The sequence below is a fragment of the Psammomys obesus genome, unplaced genomic scaffold (genome assembly GCF_907164565.1).
Source record: "Psammomys obesus unplaced genomic scaffold, mPsaObe1.curated_primary_1811, whole genome shotgun sequence".
In the NCBI taxonomy this organism is placed as follows: domain Eukaryota; kingdom Metazoa; phylum Chordata; class Mammalia; order Rodentia; family Muridae; genus Psammomys; species Psammomys obesus.
This window is the reverse complement of record NW_026592710.1, coordinates 2,002,977-2,022,447: the sequence shown is the minus strand read 5'-3', so window position 1 is coordinate 2,022,447 and position 19,471 is coordinate 2,002,977. Positions and strand designations below refer to the sequence as shown.

Sequence of the window (19,471 nt, the reverse complement as noted above, 5' to 3'; positions counted from 1 at the left end):
CTGGGGGCGGGGTCTGAAGGGCAGGACCGCGATGAGGGAGGCCTAGCCGGGAAGGCCAAGTCCAGATGGGGAGGGGCGGACCCCTACGGCTGCCCCCCCCCCCCGTCCACTGCAGAACCGTGCGAGTCACCGGAGAGGCCTGCAGAGGGCGCCAGGTCCTTGCCCAGCCTCGCAGAGCCGGGCAGGAGTTCGGAGAAAGGCTGGGTGGGGTGCTCAGATGAAGGACAGAGATGGCCCTCTTGAATTGGTGGCGCCTGTTGCTCGGACAGCTGCAATTGGGCAGCTGCAGTGAAAAGCGTGTGCGCAAGATGTGGGCGAAGGGCAGCAGATGAGCATTACACTGAGCAGGCACGTGGCACAGACAGCAGGAGCCCAAGGGCGGGGAAGAATTATCCTCGGCACCTCTACCAGCTACCCTACTGTATCCCACCCTTTCTCCATCTTCCAAATTGTCCCCAGTAGCAAGAGCATGCCCCAGGCAGAAGTGTTGGGTCTAAAGGGGCCTGGGGGCACCCAGTCTCTGGCCCTCCGAAAGGAGAACCCTGGGAGAGGACCCTGGGGATGTGGATCTCCCCACAGACAGGCCCAGGAGAGGGAGCTGTGGGATAGGACACAGCCCAGGTAGGTCAGGTTGCAGAGGATGAGGTCCTATAAGTGCCAGAGAAAGAGGTGTGACGATGGTGGCCAACTCTAAGGTTTAATTCTATCACAGAACAGGCCGCTCAGGGTGGCTTCGCCAGCAGAGCCCTGGCCTCAGCAGAGCAGGCCGCATCATTTGGGGGCCTTCTTGGTCTTGGACAGGAAGACATCAGACTGCTGCAGCGGGGGCACCTTCACGCCCTTTTGCTTCAGCTGGCTGTAGAAGTCACTTCTCTCCGTGATGATTTTCTGGACAAGAAACATAGTCTGTGGGTGGTCTCCCAGGCCCCCCCCCCCCGGACTTGCCAGAACAACGGCAAAAGTCTCCATCTGGAGCATGCAGTCCCTGCCAGGGCTGTGGTGGGGCCTCAGAGATTGTATGGCAGGAGGCAGGGTGGAAGGAGACTCTGCTGTTCCAGGAGTCAGCTCACACCTGTCCTTCACTAACCCCACTGCTTCGGTCAACATGAAGGGAACCTTAGATGCCTAGAGACCAGGAGGGGGTCTGTTTCATGCCTAGCGCAGAGGGGCAGTCTGGACCCTCACCAGCGATGTTCTCACTCCTACCGGAGGACAGGACCTCAGGCATCTTCTCCATCCTCTGTCCCTCTTCCCTCCCCATCAGACACAAGGCCATAGGCCTGTTCCCAGGGTCCAGCTCTCCAGAGGTGGCAGTGACCCAGGCTCCCTCCCCACAAGCCACAGGGCATATTGGGCTCACACGGCAAGGCTACGGAAGGTCTAGAACTTGGGAACAGAGTGGTTGCTAATGAGATGTGATCCTGTGCGGCTCATGGCCAACCAGAGCAGCCTGTCACCTCAGTGATCCCCAGGACTCTGGTGCCCTACACCTCAGGGTAGGCATGTCCATCCCCCTTATACAGGAAAGGCCCTACAGTTCAGAGAAACAGAGAGCCCCGGGATTAGCACCAAGGGCCGGTGGGCGGTGACTACAGTAGTCCACTGGCACCAGAGCCTAGGTAATTTTGCCTCAGGCCTCTCTAAAGCTTCTGCTTTGGGGGCCTCTGGGTCCGTAGGAGTTGGCAAGGCTGAGGCAGGCATCTGTGCCAGGACTCTGGCCCAGGAGCTTCTATGGAGGGGCTCCACCAAGGAAATTGAGCTTGGCACAGAACTTGCAGAATGCAGGTGGTTTGTCTCTCTCCCCATGCAGGGAGGAGATTACTCCTCATGCAGGGAGGAGATTAGGGGTCGCTGAGCACCCCTCCTGGATCCATGAGGCTGACAGCAGCTCAGTCTCTCCAACTTCATGCCAGAGCTATCCCTAAGGGGTAGCCTGGTCCCCTCTGGTTAAGCTGAGAAGGGCAGTCCTGGGGTTACAACGCATGGGTGGCATAGCCAGGCTAAGAACCGGGTTTCTGAACTGAGCCCATGTCTCTCCTGTCTCAGCCTCCACAGTGGGCAGTGGGGACACAGCTTGACTCCCCTCACCTGTAGGGAATCCAGGATGTAGTTGTCAGACAGCTCAATGGACGAGTTCTTGGTCCCACTAACACTGTAGACAGCCTGGATGATCTTATTCCTCATCCTCTCAAGCTGCGAACAAAGGGAAAGTCATTGCCTGCTGCTACGGAGAGCACTGCCTGGCCCTGCCACAGTAAGCCCTGCAGGCCAGGAAGGTGCTTTTTGCTTCTGCTTGCCAAGGCTGGAAACAAGACTTGCCAAAGGGCTAGAATGTTCTGGATCACACCCCAGTTTCTGGGTGGCCCCACACTGAAACCCAAAAGCTTGAGCATACCAACATACTTATTTTTATGTTTTTCAACTAGAAAAGTGCACCACCATTCCCCAGTTGGAACAAGAGACTCTCACATGCTAACGAGGGAAGCGCTCTGCCACTGAGATGTATTCCCAGCTCAGGGCTGGGACAAAGCTCCGTGACTGAGAATACTTGCTGCTCTTACAGAGGGCCTGAGCTCATTTCCTAAGCACCTGATGGGACTCACAGCTGCCTCTAACTCCAGCTTCCGGGGATCTGATGACCTCTTTGGGCTTCTGCGGGCACATACTCACAGACTCACACACATATAAAAGAAATAATTTAAAAAACTAAGAGTGACACATAGACAAAATCATTTTTAAAATTTTTGTTTCTGGATGCAACTGAAGACCTCAGCCTCTTTGTTTTACTCTAATTTTATTTTATATGCATACATCTGTGCACCAATTCCATGCAATGCCCACAGATGCCAGAAGTGGGCATTAGATCCCACTGGACTAAGGGTTGTGAGTTGCCCTGCGGTTGCTGGCAATTGAACCCATGTACTCTGGAAGAACAGCCAGTGCTCTTAATGGCTGAGTACCTCTCCTGGCCCATCTCAGCCTCTTAACTATTTACCCCAGCCCTTGTTGGAGACTGTCAGTCATTGACACAAATCACTTTCTTATCTACAGTATGTATTAAACACACATGTGTGCGTGTGGGGGCACACACCCACCCAGTAGACCCTGACAATCAGAAAACAACCATGGGGCCAGTGAGATGGCTCATCAGGTAAAAGCACTTGCTCTTATGCCTGATGACCTGAGTTCCATCCCTGGGACCTGTATAGTGAGAGAACCAACTCCGCAGAATTAACCTTTGACCCACACATGCTCCATGAGACACAGACAGAGAGAAGGAGAGACAGAGGGGGAACAGATGTAACATAATTTTTAACATAGACCAGGAGTGGTTTTCACTCTGGTCTGCTTAGCACAGGACTCACCTGTGACATTGAAAAACTATAAATAAAATCTAATCAAAATGGTACCTGTACCATTTGTCAGACTTGTACCTGACCCCTAAAGCCGGCTTCCTCCTCCCCAGTCAGCACCTCCTCCTGGCCCTCCAGGATGTTCTCCCAGAAGCAGGTGGCTGGTTTCCAAGTGCCCTGGGCGCCTGCCTGTGGGCATATGACCCTTCTTCCTTCCCTCCTGAGGCAGCTTTGCTGTGAACCAGCTCCTAGGGGGTCATCGTAGTGGTCACCCTATCGGTCATCCTGCAGGTGTTCTAGATGTTGGTGCTGTCAGTGTCTTTAAGCTTGGGTCTCTGTCATCCAGCCAATGTCCAGGGGTCAAGTGAAGGGATCTTCCTTCTTTCTGATGTTACAGTTGACACAGGGTTTGTTTTTTGTTTTTTAAGATTTATCTATTTTTATTTCATGTATATGAGAGTATTGCCTGTAAAAAATTTTAATTCAGAATGTAGCTGCTCTGGCAAGAGATCCCATCCAAAGACCTTCTAGGTCTGTGTGATCTGGCTGAAATACAGACACGCCTTTAATCCCAGGAGACAGAGGCAAGCACAGAGTTCAAGGCCAGCCTAGCATAGAGCAAGCTTCAGGTAAAGAAAAGCTTAGGTCCAGGTGTGGTGGTATACACCTTTAATCCCAGAACTCAGGAGACAGAGGCTTGCAGACCTCTGAATCGTAGAGTTCTGTGCAGTCAGGTGGGTTGAATCAGGGCGGTGAGAGGCAGTGCAGTGGAGCTGAGTTCATGGAATTCAGAGGCAGTTTTATCAGGAGAGTTTTCCAGAGACAGGTTGAATAGAGAACAAGCTATACAAACAGGTGAAGACAGGATGAGCCAGAGAATGAGGAGCCAGAAGATTACAACAGGTTGCTAGAGTTAGTTTGAGGCCAAGCAGAACAATTCAGAGAAACCAGATTGAATCAGTCAGCTAAGAGGAGTTTGGACCAGAACAGCTGCCCTAGTTTAGCAGGCAGAAGCAGTAAGCCTCCCACATAACGAATCAGGCTAATAAAAGTTACTTTAACGGTTGCCAGCCTGTCTGTGTCCTGCATGCTAGTGGCCTCTGAGTCCAAAAGAGGGAGTAAGAGCCCCTGGAAATGGGGTTCACAGTGGCTTGTGCACCAGTGTGGGTGCTAGGAACTGACTTTAGGTCATCTGAAAGAGAAGCCTTAACTGCTGAGCCATCTCTGCAGGCCCCTGAGACAGGTCTTATCAGTCCAGGCTCATCTGGGGCTCCCTGTGTAGCTGAGGCTAGCCTGGAACTCTTGACCTGCTTGCCTCTACTTTCTTTCCAGTGTTTATTGGTTGCCCACTCGGTATCAAGTACCACACCACATACCCAGTGAGCCCAGAGGGCGGCAGGATCAGACTCTATTCCGGAGCTGCTGCCTCCGGTCAAGAGGTGTCCAGCCTCAGTTTCCCTCCCCTGCAGATACCGGTCTCTGAATTAGAGACTCTACCATAGCCACACACAACAGCAAATGATACAAGACACACCTTCTCTAGGCCAGCGCTGTCCCTAGGACACAGTGGGATCAGGAACGGTTTCCTAACAGACACCAGATGGCCAGGAGGGGTGACTCAAGCAGAAAAGAGGACAGAGCCAAAGTAAGCTGCCTGCCCTGGCACATGGGTGGTTAGGAATTAAAGATCTTTCTAGAGCCTGTGCCTGCATACAACCTTTCTCTTTAGCTTCATTCTGGACTCCAAAAAAAGAGCAGCGATGAACTGACTCTCTCCTGCAGCCTGGGTTCCTGGCAAATACATCTGTGCACTGGACTCAGGGCACCGCAGCAACGCAAGGGGAGGATCCAGGCCCAGTTCACCTGCAAGCAGGACTGGATGTCCATCCTCTCTGCTCCGGCTCCCCCCTGTGGTAGGAATAGTCAGAATGCTCCTCCTCAAGAAAGAAGATAGAGGGCTGTGCAGTGTTCCTCTGGGTGTGTCTTGGCCGTCGGCCGTCGCATACAGGAACTCCCAACAGCTGTGCTCACCACACAGGGTCAAGGCAGTTAAAAACTCCAGCACAGACTGTCACGGGCACGATGGGTCAGTGGCTGAGAGCCTGTAGCACTCCTGCAGAAGATCTGAGTCTGATTCGGTCTAGTTACCTTTACTATTGATACGGTAAGTCACTATGACCAAGGCAACTTACAAAAGAAAGTGTTTAAGTGGAGCTTAGGGTTTAGAGAGTTGAAATCCATGATGGTGGCGCACAGGCCTGTAACATACACACGTCTTGACCCATAAGTGGGAAGAAGAGAGGAAGACACTAGGAATGATAAGAGTCTTCTGGAACCTCAAAGACTGTCCTCCGACAAGGCCACACTCTCTAACCCTTCCCAGACAGTTGGATCAATTGGGGACACCTGCACCTACGAGGGCCATTCTCACTGACACCACCACAGACGACAAGACTTCAGCTCCCACACAGGGTGTTTACAGCTGCCTGGAACTCCGGCTTCCCAGGAATTTGAGGCTTCTGGCCTCTGCGGGCACCTGCTCTTGCCTGCACCACCACACCCACACACGTACAGATGATTGTTTTTCAAATTCCAGCATGAAAAGGAGTGGGCTCCTGAGCTCCCACCCCTAGCTGAGGAGCTATGGAGATGAAGCAGTCGCTTTTCTTCGAGGGGTAGGCACTGTCAGGTTGTTCATGTTCGCATACCAGCAGTCCTAATTGGACTCAGTTATTATTTTTTTAAGGCAATTTAGAAAAGATAAGAGGACTTGAAGCAGGAAGGGAGAAACATTGGAGAAACAGGAGGGAGGTGGCAGGATGAAGGCAGGACAGACATGGATACAATCACCCTCCCTCCCACCTTTTGTTTTTCTAGCTGGGCCCAAGGCCTGCTCCATGAACAATGCTAGCCCTTGCCCGCTGTGTTCCAGAATGTTCCATGAGCCCTCACCACTCCCCTGAAATTTCCCAAACATTGAGTGCAATCTGAGGCAGAATGAGCCAGAACCCTTGTCTACTGGGCACGTGGTCTGTGTGGGTTGGGTGGTGGGTAAGAATGTGGGCAGCCACAAACATGCTACCTGACCTCTGGGTGGCAGGCAAGGGTGGGCATTACCCTGATCTGAGCACCCTCCAGAACCACACGGGTCTGTTGTTCCGCTTGCTGGATCATCTCATTCCGGCTCTGGAGGTCATCATGCAGTTCCTTCCACCGCCTCAGTTGGTCCTTGTCCTGGTTAACCTGAGCCTGCAGCTCCCTGGTTTTGTTGTGAAGCTCTGCAATGGCCTGCTCGTCCTTGGTGACCTCTGCCTCCAAGTCAGACACTTGCTGCGGGGAACCAGGAAGGGTAGAGCATTAGCTGCTCCTGTGTGATCTGTACCACCTCTTCCCAACCTCATGTTCCTGCAGCCCACCTTCTATCCGTCATGGTTTCCCAACCCACAAGGATGGTAGCCCTGCCCGGCCTTCAGACACGCCCGGGCTGTCACCTGTCGGAGGAAGAGGTTTTCCTTCTCGATGAGCCCCATCATCTCCTGATGCTTCTTCTCCTCACGGAGGCTGGAGAACTGCAGGGCAGACAGTGGGGTCAGCCTGGCTCCCGGGTCCAGGACAGGCAGAGCACAGATGCCCAACCTGCCTCCTTGGCCTTCCCAGGAATGAAAGCTGTGGGTTTCTGGCAGAGAGATGTGGGAGAAGACAAGGGGTCCCAGGACATAGAAGCAGAGCACTGGGTGGTGTCTGACGTTGCGGATCCAAGTGAGAGGACTGGTTTTAAATAAGCCAGTCTGACTCCATGAGAGGCTTCAAAACTGGCTTCAGACTGAACAGGCCTGAAGTTTCTATATCTCAAAAGACAAAACTACAGTCCGTGGAAACAAGATACAATAACTCAATAATCTCCCTAATAACTGCCTTGAAAGGTGCCCAAGCACTTGACCAATCAAACTAAAAGTTTGTTAGAAATGCTTTGCTTAGCTAGTAAAAATGGTACTATTACCTGGGCACTTTTTGTTAGCACTCTTTGTTACTTGGACACTCCATGAAGGACCCCCCCCCCCCCCGCAACCATCCCCTAGATCCGCACCAACCAATCAATAAAAAATTACCTAATCACACTAGGGAAACCCCCTAACTGTCTTTAAAGTGAGCTTGGTGCTCACTTCAGAGTTGCCATTCTATGGAATGGTGGCCCCAGCATGCTGGCAATTTCTGCAGAATAAACGCTCCTTGCTTTTGCAGACAACCTGAGTCTGAGGTCTTCCTTCAGCAACTCCCAGACCTAACCCAAGACAGATGTACCAAGAGCCTTGGTAAAGACCACTCAGTTTCAGGCCTGAGGATGAATTGTAGATACTTTCAACCTCCTGCCTCCAGGCCCAGAACCCAAAGCAAGAAGCCTTTATTGGTTAGCTAAGACACTCTTCCAGTTCCCTAGCTTTCAAGGAAATTTGATTACCCTAAAGATGAGACTCTATGGAAACTGGCCAGGGGGGACCCTGGGGATGACAGTGTCCTCTGCTGAAAAGTGAGATTCCAGGCAGCCCCCAGGGAAACAAGTTGAAGAGGAATAAGAGACCCTGTCAGTCTCATCTGGGTGTGCCTGGGCAGGCACATCTGGGTGGAGGTTGTCTTGGGTGTTCATTGACGGAAGGCCACACCGTGCCGCACCATGCCCTGGCTGGGGTCCTGGACTGTGCAGAAGTAAATGGAGCTGTCTGAGCATCCAAGCATTCATTCTCTCTGCTCTCGACTGTAGATTTTAGCTGCTTCTGGCTCCTGCCTTCACTTCACTGCCATGAGGGATTGTGACCTGGAACCATGGGCAAACATGAAGCTTCTATACTCTGAGTTGCTTTCTGTCAGGGTGTTCTGTCACAGCGACAGAAACAAAAGTAGAACAAAGAAGTGCACAGCCATGCAAACAAAAATTCTAGAACATAGGACACACTTCCTGAAGGCCACTGAGGGCCGGGACAGTGTGAGATAACACCCCTCAGGTTTCTAGGGAACAACTCAGCATGGGAGGGGAAGAGCTCAGCTCTATTTTAATGGCAGGCCATTAAAAACTTGCTCCAGCAAGTGTATAGCCAACACAAAGCAGACTTTCTTTTTTTCTTTTTAAAATTACTTTTCTCTTTTCCTTCTTTTACAGGGGAGGGCCCAGTGTGGAGAGCAGACATGGAAGGGCTGGGAAGGGATGTGACTGGGATACATGATGTGAAATTCCCTGAGAAGCAATAAAAATATTATGTGGAAAAGAAGCAAGTAACAACTCTGTACGGTTTCAGGACACCCTGAACAGGGTCTCATCACTTTCCAACAGACAACCTTAAGACACAGAATTTTTTACTTTGGACTTCCCGCCGGCAGGTCTGGAAGCTACAATCCTGTCACCTTCACAGAAGGTGGGATAATGACTTCTAAACTGTCAATCTGATGGTTATGAATGTGTAGGATCAAGGCGTTTTCCGGTAGTTGGTATTCATTCCCAAAGGCCTTACAGACATTCATCCTTTCTGGAAAACTCCTAGAAATGTGTTGCGCAAAAACTTAAGGGCGTCATCAAGAAAGAGAAGAACGTGGGCGCAGAAGCTTAGGATGGTGACGTGAATCTCCGCAGCAGTGTTTAGTGAAAGTCACGTGTGTCTCAGGCAACTGCTGGAATGATGTCAGCACAATGTTGCTCTCGCTCAGATTGGGATAAGATGATAGTGGAGAGGGCAAAGAGTGAGGAGAGTGCCCAACCGCGGAAGGCAGAGATGAGGAAACGGGGAAAGAGGAGGCCATTCACTGTTGTCACCAAGAAGACTATGTGGACTGTTACCTGCTGCCTCAGCAGAGCTTCCTGAAGAATTTGCTAAAAAACTGCGAAGCCGTGGCTGTCGGAGGCACTTGCATAGGAGCTTGGGGTTGGGAGGAATCTTTCTACTTCATAACATGTTTTATCCTGGGTATTTGTTAACAGAAGCATGAGTGAACACAGTAGCTAAGCATCCTCTAAAGGTGGATAAACATAGTCCTGGGGCTCAGGGACCAGCAAATGTTTAGGAAGTGACTGGGGTTACCATGGCACAGGACATAGGGACACACACTCTAGAGCAAAGAACAGAGGGCATTGTGCTTATGGCTTGTAGCTGTCCACATACTCAGGTAGCAATCTTGGCTCTCCTGCCACCAGCTGGTGCCCTGAACTTGGCATCTTTGTTTCTAGAGAAGGCCATGCTCCCTGGGCTGCTGGGACTATGGGCACTGCTGGCTGTGCTCCCTGAGCCAGGCTCTTGGGGCTGCTGAGTGCATGGTCACACCACCTTGTCAGTCATGGCTTGTATCTGCTGTTTCCGTTCACGGAGTTCCTTTTCCAGTAGTTCATTTTCTGTGGTGACCTTTCGCAGCTGAGATTCCTGGAATTCGATTTGCCGTTGTAAAGATGTGATGGCTCCTAAGAGCAAGGGAGCAGACAGGCAGGGCAAGGAAGTGAGGACTGGCTGTTAGGCCCTGGGTCTGAGTGGCTTATCTGAATGCCAGGTCACACTTCCTGGTGGCGAGGGACCCACCTCTCCTGCCTCTCCCACCCACTGGGCAGAGGCAGCAGAGTTGAGCACCCACACCCAGCAGCATCCACCCCTTGGCCCTTCCTACCTGTGGCCAGGGAATATCTAGTCCTGGTGATTTCCAGCTCTTTCTGATAGTCCGTCAGCATGTGCTCATACTCCTCCAGGTGGGCCATCAACTCCTCCTCGAAGGACTCCGTCAGGGAGAAGGCCTTGGGGCGATGCTCTTCTTCCACCACTTCCTCCTCCTCCTCCTCCTTCAGCTCCCACATCTCCTGTTCCTCCTCTAGCACCATCTCTCCCTCCTCAGCTCCTTTTGCTTCCTCTTCCTCCTCCACCTCCTCTTCCCCCTCTTCCTCCTCCTCCTCAAAGCCTTCCCTCAGCACAGTCCTGATCTTGCCCGTGCTGGGCCTCGGTTTGGGAGATACAGCCTTCTTGAGTGGCCCCATGGATGACCCCTCGGAGCTCTTTTCCTCTTCTTTTCCTAGTCCCATATGCAGCTCCTTGCTGCTGTCTGCCATGCTATATTCCTCCTGCATCTGGGGACAGAGAGAGAAGAATACGGATGCCCACGGGTACAGGGAAAGGTGCCAACTCTGGTAAGCAGCCAGCAACTTTGCCTCCTCCTCTAAGGACACAGCTGACCTGTGCACTTGGGGAGGACAGGGACCAAGCTGACCCACTGCCCTCATCTGTACTTCGGGAAGGACACCACAGACCGGGACTGTAGGCTGGAGCCCGCTAGCACCCGTCCTGCTAGGAGGACCTGTGGGGTGACGGCTGGGCCTCCGCTGGCTGCACACCTGTGTCCAGGGCTTCTGTCCCTCTTCTTCCTGGTACGTGGTCTTCAGCATGCTCATCCTGCCCAGCTTCATTGATATGTCAAAGGACTGTTCCTGTCAGATGAAGCTGTGAACCTTAGACTCTGCACCTGCTCCCACAGGAGCCCCTGAGGACGGCCCTCCTCCCTCCTCTCAAAGGGAACGTCAGCTCTCCAGGTACAGGTGCGTGACCATCCAGCAGAGCAAGGCAATGGTCTGCCGATTAGCAGCCTTGGTGGACAACAGGGCTCCGGGTTTCAACAGATCAGCTTCCAGCAAACACTTGGCACAGTGATCATGCTCATTTGTAGCTCACCTGGCTTCCCTGTCCTCCCATGCCTGCATAAGAGCCCTTGGGGAATGGGGTAGCAGAAGTCATGTCTATTCTTCCTCAGGCATCTGTTTGGGCAGTTTCTCCCAAGGTGCCCAGACACTGCCCGTGACTCCTCCCTGCTCCCACTTAATGCCTGCCCCAACATAAGCTCAGGGGTGTCATTAGGCATGAAAGACATCAAGTCTTGGACCAATCAAGAGACCATTCCTGGCCATATGGACCTGCTTTGCCCAGCCCTCTGCCAAGACCTAAGAGGACAGAGGAAGCAGAGCCCACAGCTTTGGGGGACACCTGCGCGCTCCCATGGGCCACCTGACGGGAGGCTCACCGTCTTGATGGAAGCTGAAGACGTTTCTGTGGCTTTGCTTCTGAGGAGGCTCTTCAGCTGCCTCTTGAGGGTCTCCCTCTCCTTCTGCAGCATCAGGATCTCCTGGTCTTTCTTCTGCATCTGGATCTCCAGTTCTGAGAGACGTTGGAGTTCCTCTCCCAGCAGGAACAGGGAGTGATTCTGAAGGGAAGGTATCAAGGTGTCGGCTCAGGACCCTCATACCAAGTTCCTAGCCCAAAGGAGATGTGCTTGTTCCAGAGGGACACAGGAAAGGGATAAGGGACAAAGACAGGAGATAGAGGAAGAGGGGGGAGGAGACAAAGGAGAGGGAGAAAAGGGGCAAGGAAGAGGGATAAGCAAGGGGACAAAGGACTGCCTCTGGATAGACAGGAGACAGATGTGGACTATAGGCAAATGGCGGTTTATAAAGGTAAATCGGGAAACTCCATGTTAGGATGAGGTGTTTAATTTTAGTTGAGCATGTTAATTAGGTGAGCCAAAGGGGGCTTTTGATTGCTGGACTTTGATAGCTGGACCTTGGTAGTCAGCCTCAGGAAGAAGAAGTGGCCAAATAAGGGAATAGACTTTGGTGGCTAGCTTTAGGAATGTAACCTAATGTTTTGTTGTTGTTGTTGTTTAACAAGGCAGAGGGAATCGGGAGAAGGACAGGGGCTGCCAGAGCCATGCTCAAGTGCACTAGAGTCCCTTCAGACCCTGTGTAGAAACCAGAGGCTGGGCTGCTAGGCCCATCCCAGCCACCCAGACAACAGCAGCTCCCACCATTCAAACCCTGAGACAAGTCATGCAGCTCTTTGTTACAGCCATGCCCTGGGGTGCCCATGGCCTTTATACATCTTTCCTGAGAGCAGATTCTAAACCCTTGTGCAAAGGCATTCAGGTGAGGGCCAAAGCCTGGTCAGCCTTCTGGCTGAAATTCTAGGTACCTGTATTCTTAATGGTCCTCACACTAAGGCAAGGGCACCCAAGAGTATCTCCCTAGGGCTTTTCAGGGAGCCTTCCAGCCTTCCATTCTCAAAACCTCCATTCCAACAGTTCTTCAACAAGGAAGACAAATTATGATGTCTTATAGCAAACAGTTATCTACCAGCACATAAGAACTCAGAGAAAGATCAAAGAGGAGTCTTCAGGCTGGAGGAAAGTGACCCCAGACAAAGCTTTTTAGAAAGGAAGGTGACTATTAATCTCTCATATGACTTGAAATAACAGCCCAGGCTTCTGTGCAGCCTGAGGGTTAAAGAAGAAACCACTTCTTTAACCTAAGAGGGCACCTAACTCCTTCCCGCTCTTGCAGGCATGCACCTGGGTTACAGGCACCTGAACCCATGTCCACGAGCCAAATGCCACACACAGGCACCCACTAAGAAGAAAGAAGCTAGCATGCACCACTGTAACACTGGGAAATGCGAAGGGGGCATGGGCATTATTTGTGTGACTCTTACAGTTTTTTCAAATGTTCAAAATAAAGTGGGAAAACAATACCAGAAAACAAATGTTATGACTCTGCCTGTGGTGATTTTAGACATGTGCACATCTCTTAAAGTGGTCTGAGGACGGCAGGGGCGGGGAGCCGGCTCATTTCCTGCGGGGGCTGCTGAGGAGGCGGCACGGCGTGAGTTTGCTGGTGCAAGCTTGTTGGCGTGAGTGACTCTCCTGCCACTGCACAAGAGGACTCAGCTACCACCTCCCAGAAGACACAAGGGCAACCCAGCAATGCCACCCGAGATCCTGGAGGGCGCCGGGCCTGCTGACCTCCCTCAGAGGCTTCCGGCCTGCTGAGCGGCCTGTGAGGCTGCACAAGTGAGTAGTGACAGGGTGGGGAACACTGTTTCCAGCACAGCAGACACGGAAGTGCCAGGTCAAAGGACAGGTGCGCCTTTGAACCCCTTGGTGTATCATAATGGAGTGTCAGCAGCGCACGCGCCAGCGCTCAGGACTCATCCTTGCTGGGACTTGCAGCAACTCATTTGCCCTCGTCTCGTTGTGTTCCTCCGTGTGCTTTCGAGAATTGTACAGAAAAGAATGGGTAGTTGCTGGGGAGCTGCCCGGCAGAGCTTGAGGGTGATCTCTGCAACCACACGGTGCTGGGAAAGTGCCTCAGTGGTTGAGAGCAGCAGCTGCTTTTCCAGGGCTGGAGTTTTACCTTCAGCACCCACGTGGTGGCTCACAACCATCCAGAACTACAGTTCCAGGGGATCTGACACCTTCTCTAGACCCCATAGATCCTATACACAGAATACAGACATCCGTTCAGGCGAAATACCCATGCACATGAAATAATTGATTAAAAATATAGTACTAGTCAAATCAAGATGAAAAATTCACTCTATTAAAGCCAATAATTTAAAGTTAACATCATCATCATCATCATCATCATCATCATCATCATAACAAAAGCCAGGCTGAGCATTTATCCAGGCTGCACACCTGTATTCCCAGCACTCAGGGAGGCAGAGGCAGCCAGATCTCTCTGAGTTCGAGGCCAGCCTGGTCCAGGACAGCCAAGGCTACACAGAGAAACCCTTTCTCAACAAACCAAAACAAACAGAAAAGCTGGAGCTGAGAGGTGGGGCATACTTGTATCCCAGCACTGGGATGATGGACACAGCAGAGCCTCGGGGCTAGCACAGACCTTGTCTCATAAAAGAGAACAGACAGCACCCTCAGAGCGATGTTGACGTTGCCCTGTTGCCCTTTGTCCTGTGCACACACACCTGCACATGCACACCTGAGCACGAGGATTTGTGGTACAGAGATAGTCAGTACACACTTGGGCAAGTCAGCACAGCCTAGAGCTGACGCTAAGAGAAGGGCTCGCACAGGGAAGGCAGCTGACCAAAGAGAGCCACGACTGGACTGAGGGAGGTCAGGAATGAGGAGGCTGCCGCTGCAGGCACCACACAAGAAAGAAACACCTACCTCGTAAAGAGTGTGATCTGTGAGTTATCAAAACGTGTCTGTGGTGTAAACATGCAAGCCCAACTCACTGGAGAAGCTGAGGTAGGGGATTGCGAGTTCAAAGTCTGCCTGGGTTGTAGTGAGTTCAAAGCCAGCCTGAACAAACCAGTGAGACTCTGTCTGAAACTAAAAAGGAATAGAAAGGTGAGGGATTGTAAGCACATGCAAAACTCAGGGTGTGAGCCTTGGAAAGGAAAGTGGTACAACAGGCAGATCTAGACTCTGCCAAAGCCTAGCTTAGGTGCTTCTGGAAATGTAAAACAAGGCCAGAATAACCTGGGTGCCAAGTTCAGCAGATCTCTGAGACAAGGTAAACTGTGGGCTTGACTCTCACAAGCTTTATTGTTATTTTCTTTTCTGAAAGAAGGGGTCTCGCCAGCATGTGCCAGCTTGTACACAAATCTCTGGGCATTTGCTGTCTCTGTCACTCAGACTGTTAGAACTCATGCTCACAGGGGCTTCTGGGTTGCAGAGATACAGAATGGCTGGTGGCCACATGTGTTAGCAAGTTCTGTGCCAGATTAAAGTGCCATACGCTGAGATGAGGAAGAAGGCAGAACGTGGGTGTGTGCATTTATGTATGCCTGTGTGTGTGTGTGTGTGTGTTTATGTATGCCTGTGTGTATGCGTGTGTGTGCATTTATGTATGCCTGTGTGTGTGTGTGTGCATTTATGTATGCCTGTGTGTGTGTGTGTGTGTGTGTGTGTGTGTGTGTGTGTGCATTTATGTATGCCCGTGTATGTGTGAATCATTGGATTCCTAGCAGTCCAAGTAGGGTGTCTGGAGGCCATTTTATGCCACAGCTAGCCAGACAATAGAACAACAGTCCCCTGGGGTCTGGGACCCTACCTTCTCATGGATGACTGAGATGTACCAGGGAATTCTGTTTCTCTGGGACCTCTTGACTATGGCTGGGCTGCTGGAGGGACTCGTGCCTGGGGGCTCACTCTTCTTCTTTGAGTAGTTGAGCTCACAAGCACTCTTGCTGGATGAAAAGAAGCGCCCTAGGGAGCAAGCAGAGACCAGAGGGCAGTCTGGATGTGGAACCTTCCCTGTGATAGCCCCCTCCAGACCCTCTCTCAGAGGCCAGTATCTGTAGGCTGCCTGTTTTCCACTGCCCAGTTAAAGCCTTAAAGTCTCATTTATCTCCTCCACCAGAAGCCTGTGGAGAGAGGCTATGGGGCTGCCCCAGGACTACCACATCTACCCACATCCCCTTAGCATGTGATCAGCCGGGGGGCAAGCATCAGGTTCTACACCCAGATCCCAGGGCAGAGGAACCAGAGCCCCAGAGCCAGGGCAGGAACCATCTACAACCGCCCTTGTTCAGCCTATGACCCAGCCCTCTTGCAACCCGAGATTCTTGCTTTAGACTTTGGGGTCCTTCACCTTTTTAAGACTATAGGGAGTTGTGCACTGTAGGTCATAATCTGAAACTATCATGTTTATCTCACCTTCTGGCAAATGAAAGCCTACTTCTCCATTCAAGGAGGCGGGGCCCAGGGGCCCTGGAAGTGGCACAGAGAAGGAGGGCACAGCTTTCCGCTGCAGCTCATCAAAGACAATGGACAGTGCAGGTGTCTCCCCCAGTGGGAGTAGAGACCTGCAGGCCTGGCCCTGGGCAGCCTGTGTCCAGAGTCTTTGAGAGGCAGGAAACCCTGGGAAGAGTTTCACCAGGGCACAGCAGGCGGCCCGGGGAGCAGCTTTATTACCCAGGGCCCCAGCAAGATGAAGGCAGAAGCCTCCAGGATCCCTTACCATCCACACTGGTGGCAGAGGACATCCTGTCTAGGGGATGGTAATCAGTCGTCCTCCAAGTTCCAGGGCTGGTACATGGGTCCTTGGGCAGATCAGCCATGGTGGAAGAACCTGGAATGTGCAAGATGCCAGGAGCTGACAAGAAGTTCTCCCTGTCCCGGAATCTCTAGGGCCAAGGCTGTCATGCTATCTTTAAACATGAGGCCAGGAGCAAGTGAGTCCTCGCATGCAGTCATGGTATTCACTCCGGGGCTCCAGCCCAACACATCCTCTGTCTGTTTGCCCATCTGATCATAGACCAATGGTGGGGCCCAAGGACAAGATATGGGTACAGATACAAGATATGGATGCATGCTGGACTTTGAGGTTCCTCGGCCCACCCCAACAGTCCCACCATTCCCTTGGCTACTGCTGAACTTCACACTCAAGTCCCCAAGCCAGCATTGGGGACATGGAGCCAACGCAGGTCAAAGAGCTAAGAGGTTGGGGTGTCGCCTTGACCCTGAGTGATGTCCACCTGGGTGGCGGCTGAGCTGGCCAGTGGCCTTGTCTGCACTCCTGTGCTTTAGCAGAATGAGGAGGTGCAAGATGTAAGGCTTCTAGTGCTCCTTGGGGTGTTTGCTCCCACTGAGGCATCTGTGGTCTTAAAGGCCTCTTCACAGAAGTTTCTAAAAACTCCAACCCTCTCCTCTCCCACCCCCACACTCTAACAGCAAAACAAGAAGGAAGGGTCAAGAGTGGGGAGAATTCTGTCCTCTCGCATCTCTCCTCGAGGGCTGGCCACCCCCCAGCCTCAACACAGGTCTCACACTCTGTGCTGCCATGGGAGGTTTCCGAACCATGAGCAGGGGCTCCTCACAGGCTGAAGGGACCCAGGAGGCAGCAAGTTTCTCCAGTCACCCTTGGTGGTGTGGGGCGGGGGAGATCTTACCCACATGAGACACAGATGTGGTCCTGGTGCTGAACTGGGGGCATCCAGGCCGCATGAAGAAGGCCTTTTTCAGTTCTTCCATTTCTGTCACAAAGCTGGCAGGGTTAGGCCGTTTCCTGAGCTCGCTCTGGCAGGAGAAAAGGTGACACCAGATGCTTGGGGTGTGCCTTTGGTACGGCTGCACAGGCCCTGTCTACGAGGTCACTCCTGGCATGGTTCATCCACTCCTGGCCGGCTGGGAAGCATACCAGGGAGCCCCACGTTAGAGACAACCCTTGGCTGGGTTTTCAGCACCCAACTAGGAAGTCACGGAGCCTGTCACCACCATTCCCAGGCTCCCCTGGTGCATGGTGGATCAGGTGACCCTACCATCTGGATTTCCCTTCATGGGATCCTTCTCTCCGTTTCACCTTCCTCTCTGACTTCCAGGACAGACTGGGTCTCTTTGCTCAGGGTTTCTTTCTTCTTTGGGCTTGGCTGTCTAGACCAAGCAGGAGCCAAGGTCAGCAGAGGGGGAAGTCAGCTACTCCACCGTAGCTACCTCTCCAGGAAAGCCTGGGAGTTCTGGAAAGGAGGTCATGGTCCTTCAGGAAGTAGGGCCAGGCCAGCCAGGGCTTTGCCTTCCTGCTGTCCTTAGGCCCCCCTGGCTCTGTGTATGGCTCATGCCACCAAGCTCAACTGGTTGACAGATCCCATGGGCCTTAGGCAAGAGAGAGAGCTACCAGCTCCATGGCGGCCATGCTCGCCCAGTAGGTAAGGTGCTCCCCCAGCCCTGTCCTTACCACTTTTTCATTGTAGCTGCTGAGGGCCTGAGCCACATTGCTGAGCATCTGAGAGTGGCTGTGACCGCTTCCTTGCAGCAGCTTCTTGTCAGGGTCCTGGATGATCCGGCTAGCAATCTTCTGAAGCAGGGCCAGGCCCTTGCTGATCTGAGGAGTTCGTGCTTGGTGTTCCTCAAGTGAGTTCTCTTTCTTCATTGAGAAGGCGGAGCCAAAGACAGACGCTCACCCTGAATGACCGCACAGGCCTATTGCTCCCGTGCGAAGCTCCAGTTATGGAGGGAAAGTCAGCCTTAGCTTGTCCCTTCAGAGGGGTCCAAGCCAGAAAAGACAGGCTTCCAATGCTCCCGTCCTTCAGGCTCCTGGGAGCAGTGTGTGGCATCACAGATGTCTCCATAGAAACAGGGCAAGGTCATAGTCTTCTCAGTTTCCTGCAATTAGGTAAAGGGGCTGGGAACCTGACCCAAACAGTAGTCCCACCAAATCCCAGGGTGTCACAAGATAAGAGAGGTGGTCTGACCCCAAAGGCCCAGATTCTTCTCTCTCATTTTTTGGGGGTGCAGGAGTAGTGATTTTCTTTACTTTATTGGCATGTACTCACTGTACATAGTGACAGATTCTTCATTCCGGGGCATCACATACTTCAACCACATCATGAGGAACGATGGCCCCACTTCATCAGAGCACTGGAAACTGAAATCATTGCTTATTTCACCACCTTGCAGAGGTGAGCATTAGCCTAGACTGACATGACCCTTCTTCCCTTTTCAAGTAATGAGGGGTGTTCAATCATGTTATCACTCTTTTGTTTTTCAAGGTCTTATTGTTTATCAGACCAAGTTGGATAGCACCTGAGGAATGATACCTGGGGCTGTTCACACACACACACACACACACACACACACACACCCCAAAAACATCCAACTCATTCATTGATACACTGCCTGTCTGTTTCACATTTTTGGCCTTGAGGTCTATCTCATTGGGCGTGTTTGCCATTTCACAATCTGCCTGCCCATCTGCTCACCCTCAGCTTGACCCTCTCCATTAAAAGTGCATATCACAGGGCTGAAACCATGCCCCAGGGGTGAAGAGTGCCACGGATCTAGCAGAGCACCCAGGTTCAGCACCCGCATAATTCACAACCATTTGTATCTGTCACCCCAGGGGATCGGGTGACTTCTTCTGGTCTCCGTGAGAGCTGCACACAGGCAGGACACAGTCATACCTCTAGGCAAAACAGGCATGCACTAGAAATAAAAACAATTTTTTTTCGTTTGTTTGTTTTTGAGACAAGGTTTCTCTCTGTAGCCCTGGCTGTCCTGGAACTCACCCTGTAGACTAGGCTGCCCTGGAACTCACAGAGATCCACCTGCCTCTGCCTGCCAAGTGCTGGGATTAAAGGCAAGTGCCAGCATTGCCCAGCAAAAATAAATCTTTTTTAAAAATTAAAAATAAAACAATATGCCTTTCTTATGAGCAGCTGAAGGCTGGGTCTGACCTTTTCATCGGGCTAATGGATCCTTATTTTGGCAGACTCCATCAGCTGATATTTGATGTACTGACTGAGGCTGATTTGGGCTATTTTATTACTTGTTTTCTTTTTCCAGCTTTTGCAGGGTTCCACCTCACTTGG

The 19,471-nt window shown here is 52.0% G+C and overlaps 1 protein-coding gene across 1 annotated transcript; it reads right to left on the bottom strand.

Annotated features, from left to right (window-relative positions):
- Nucleotides 1–771: 771 nt before the first annotated feature.
- Nucleotides 772–18,033, bottom strand: Ccdc27 (coiled-coil domain containing 27). Its single transcript, XM_055615067.1, has 12 exons — nt 17,839–18,033; nt 17,057–17,183; nt 16,126–16,236; nt 15,217–15,371; nt 11,391–11,570; nt 10,711–10,803; nt 9,996–10,446; nt 9,665–9,795; nt 6,845–6,922; nt 6,471–6,683; nt 2,089–2,193; nt 772–888 (listed from the first exon to the last, which is right to left on the bottom strand). The coding sequence occupies exons 1-12, from the start codon at nt 18,031–18,033 to the stop codon at nt 772–774; spliced, it is 1,956 nt and encodes a 651-aa protein (XP_055471042.1).
- Between the last annotated feature and the right edge of the window lie 1,438 nt (nt 18,034–19,471).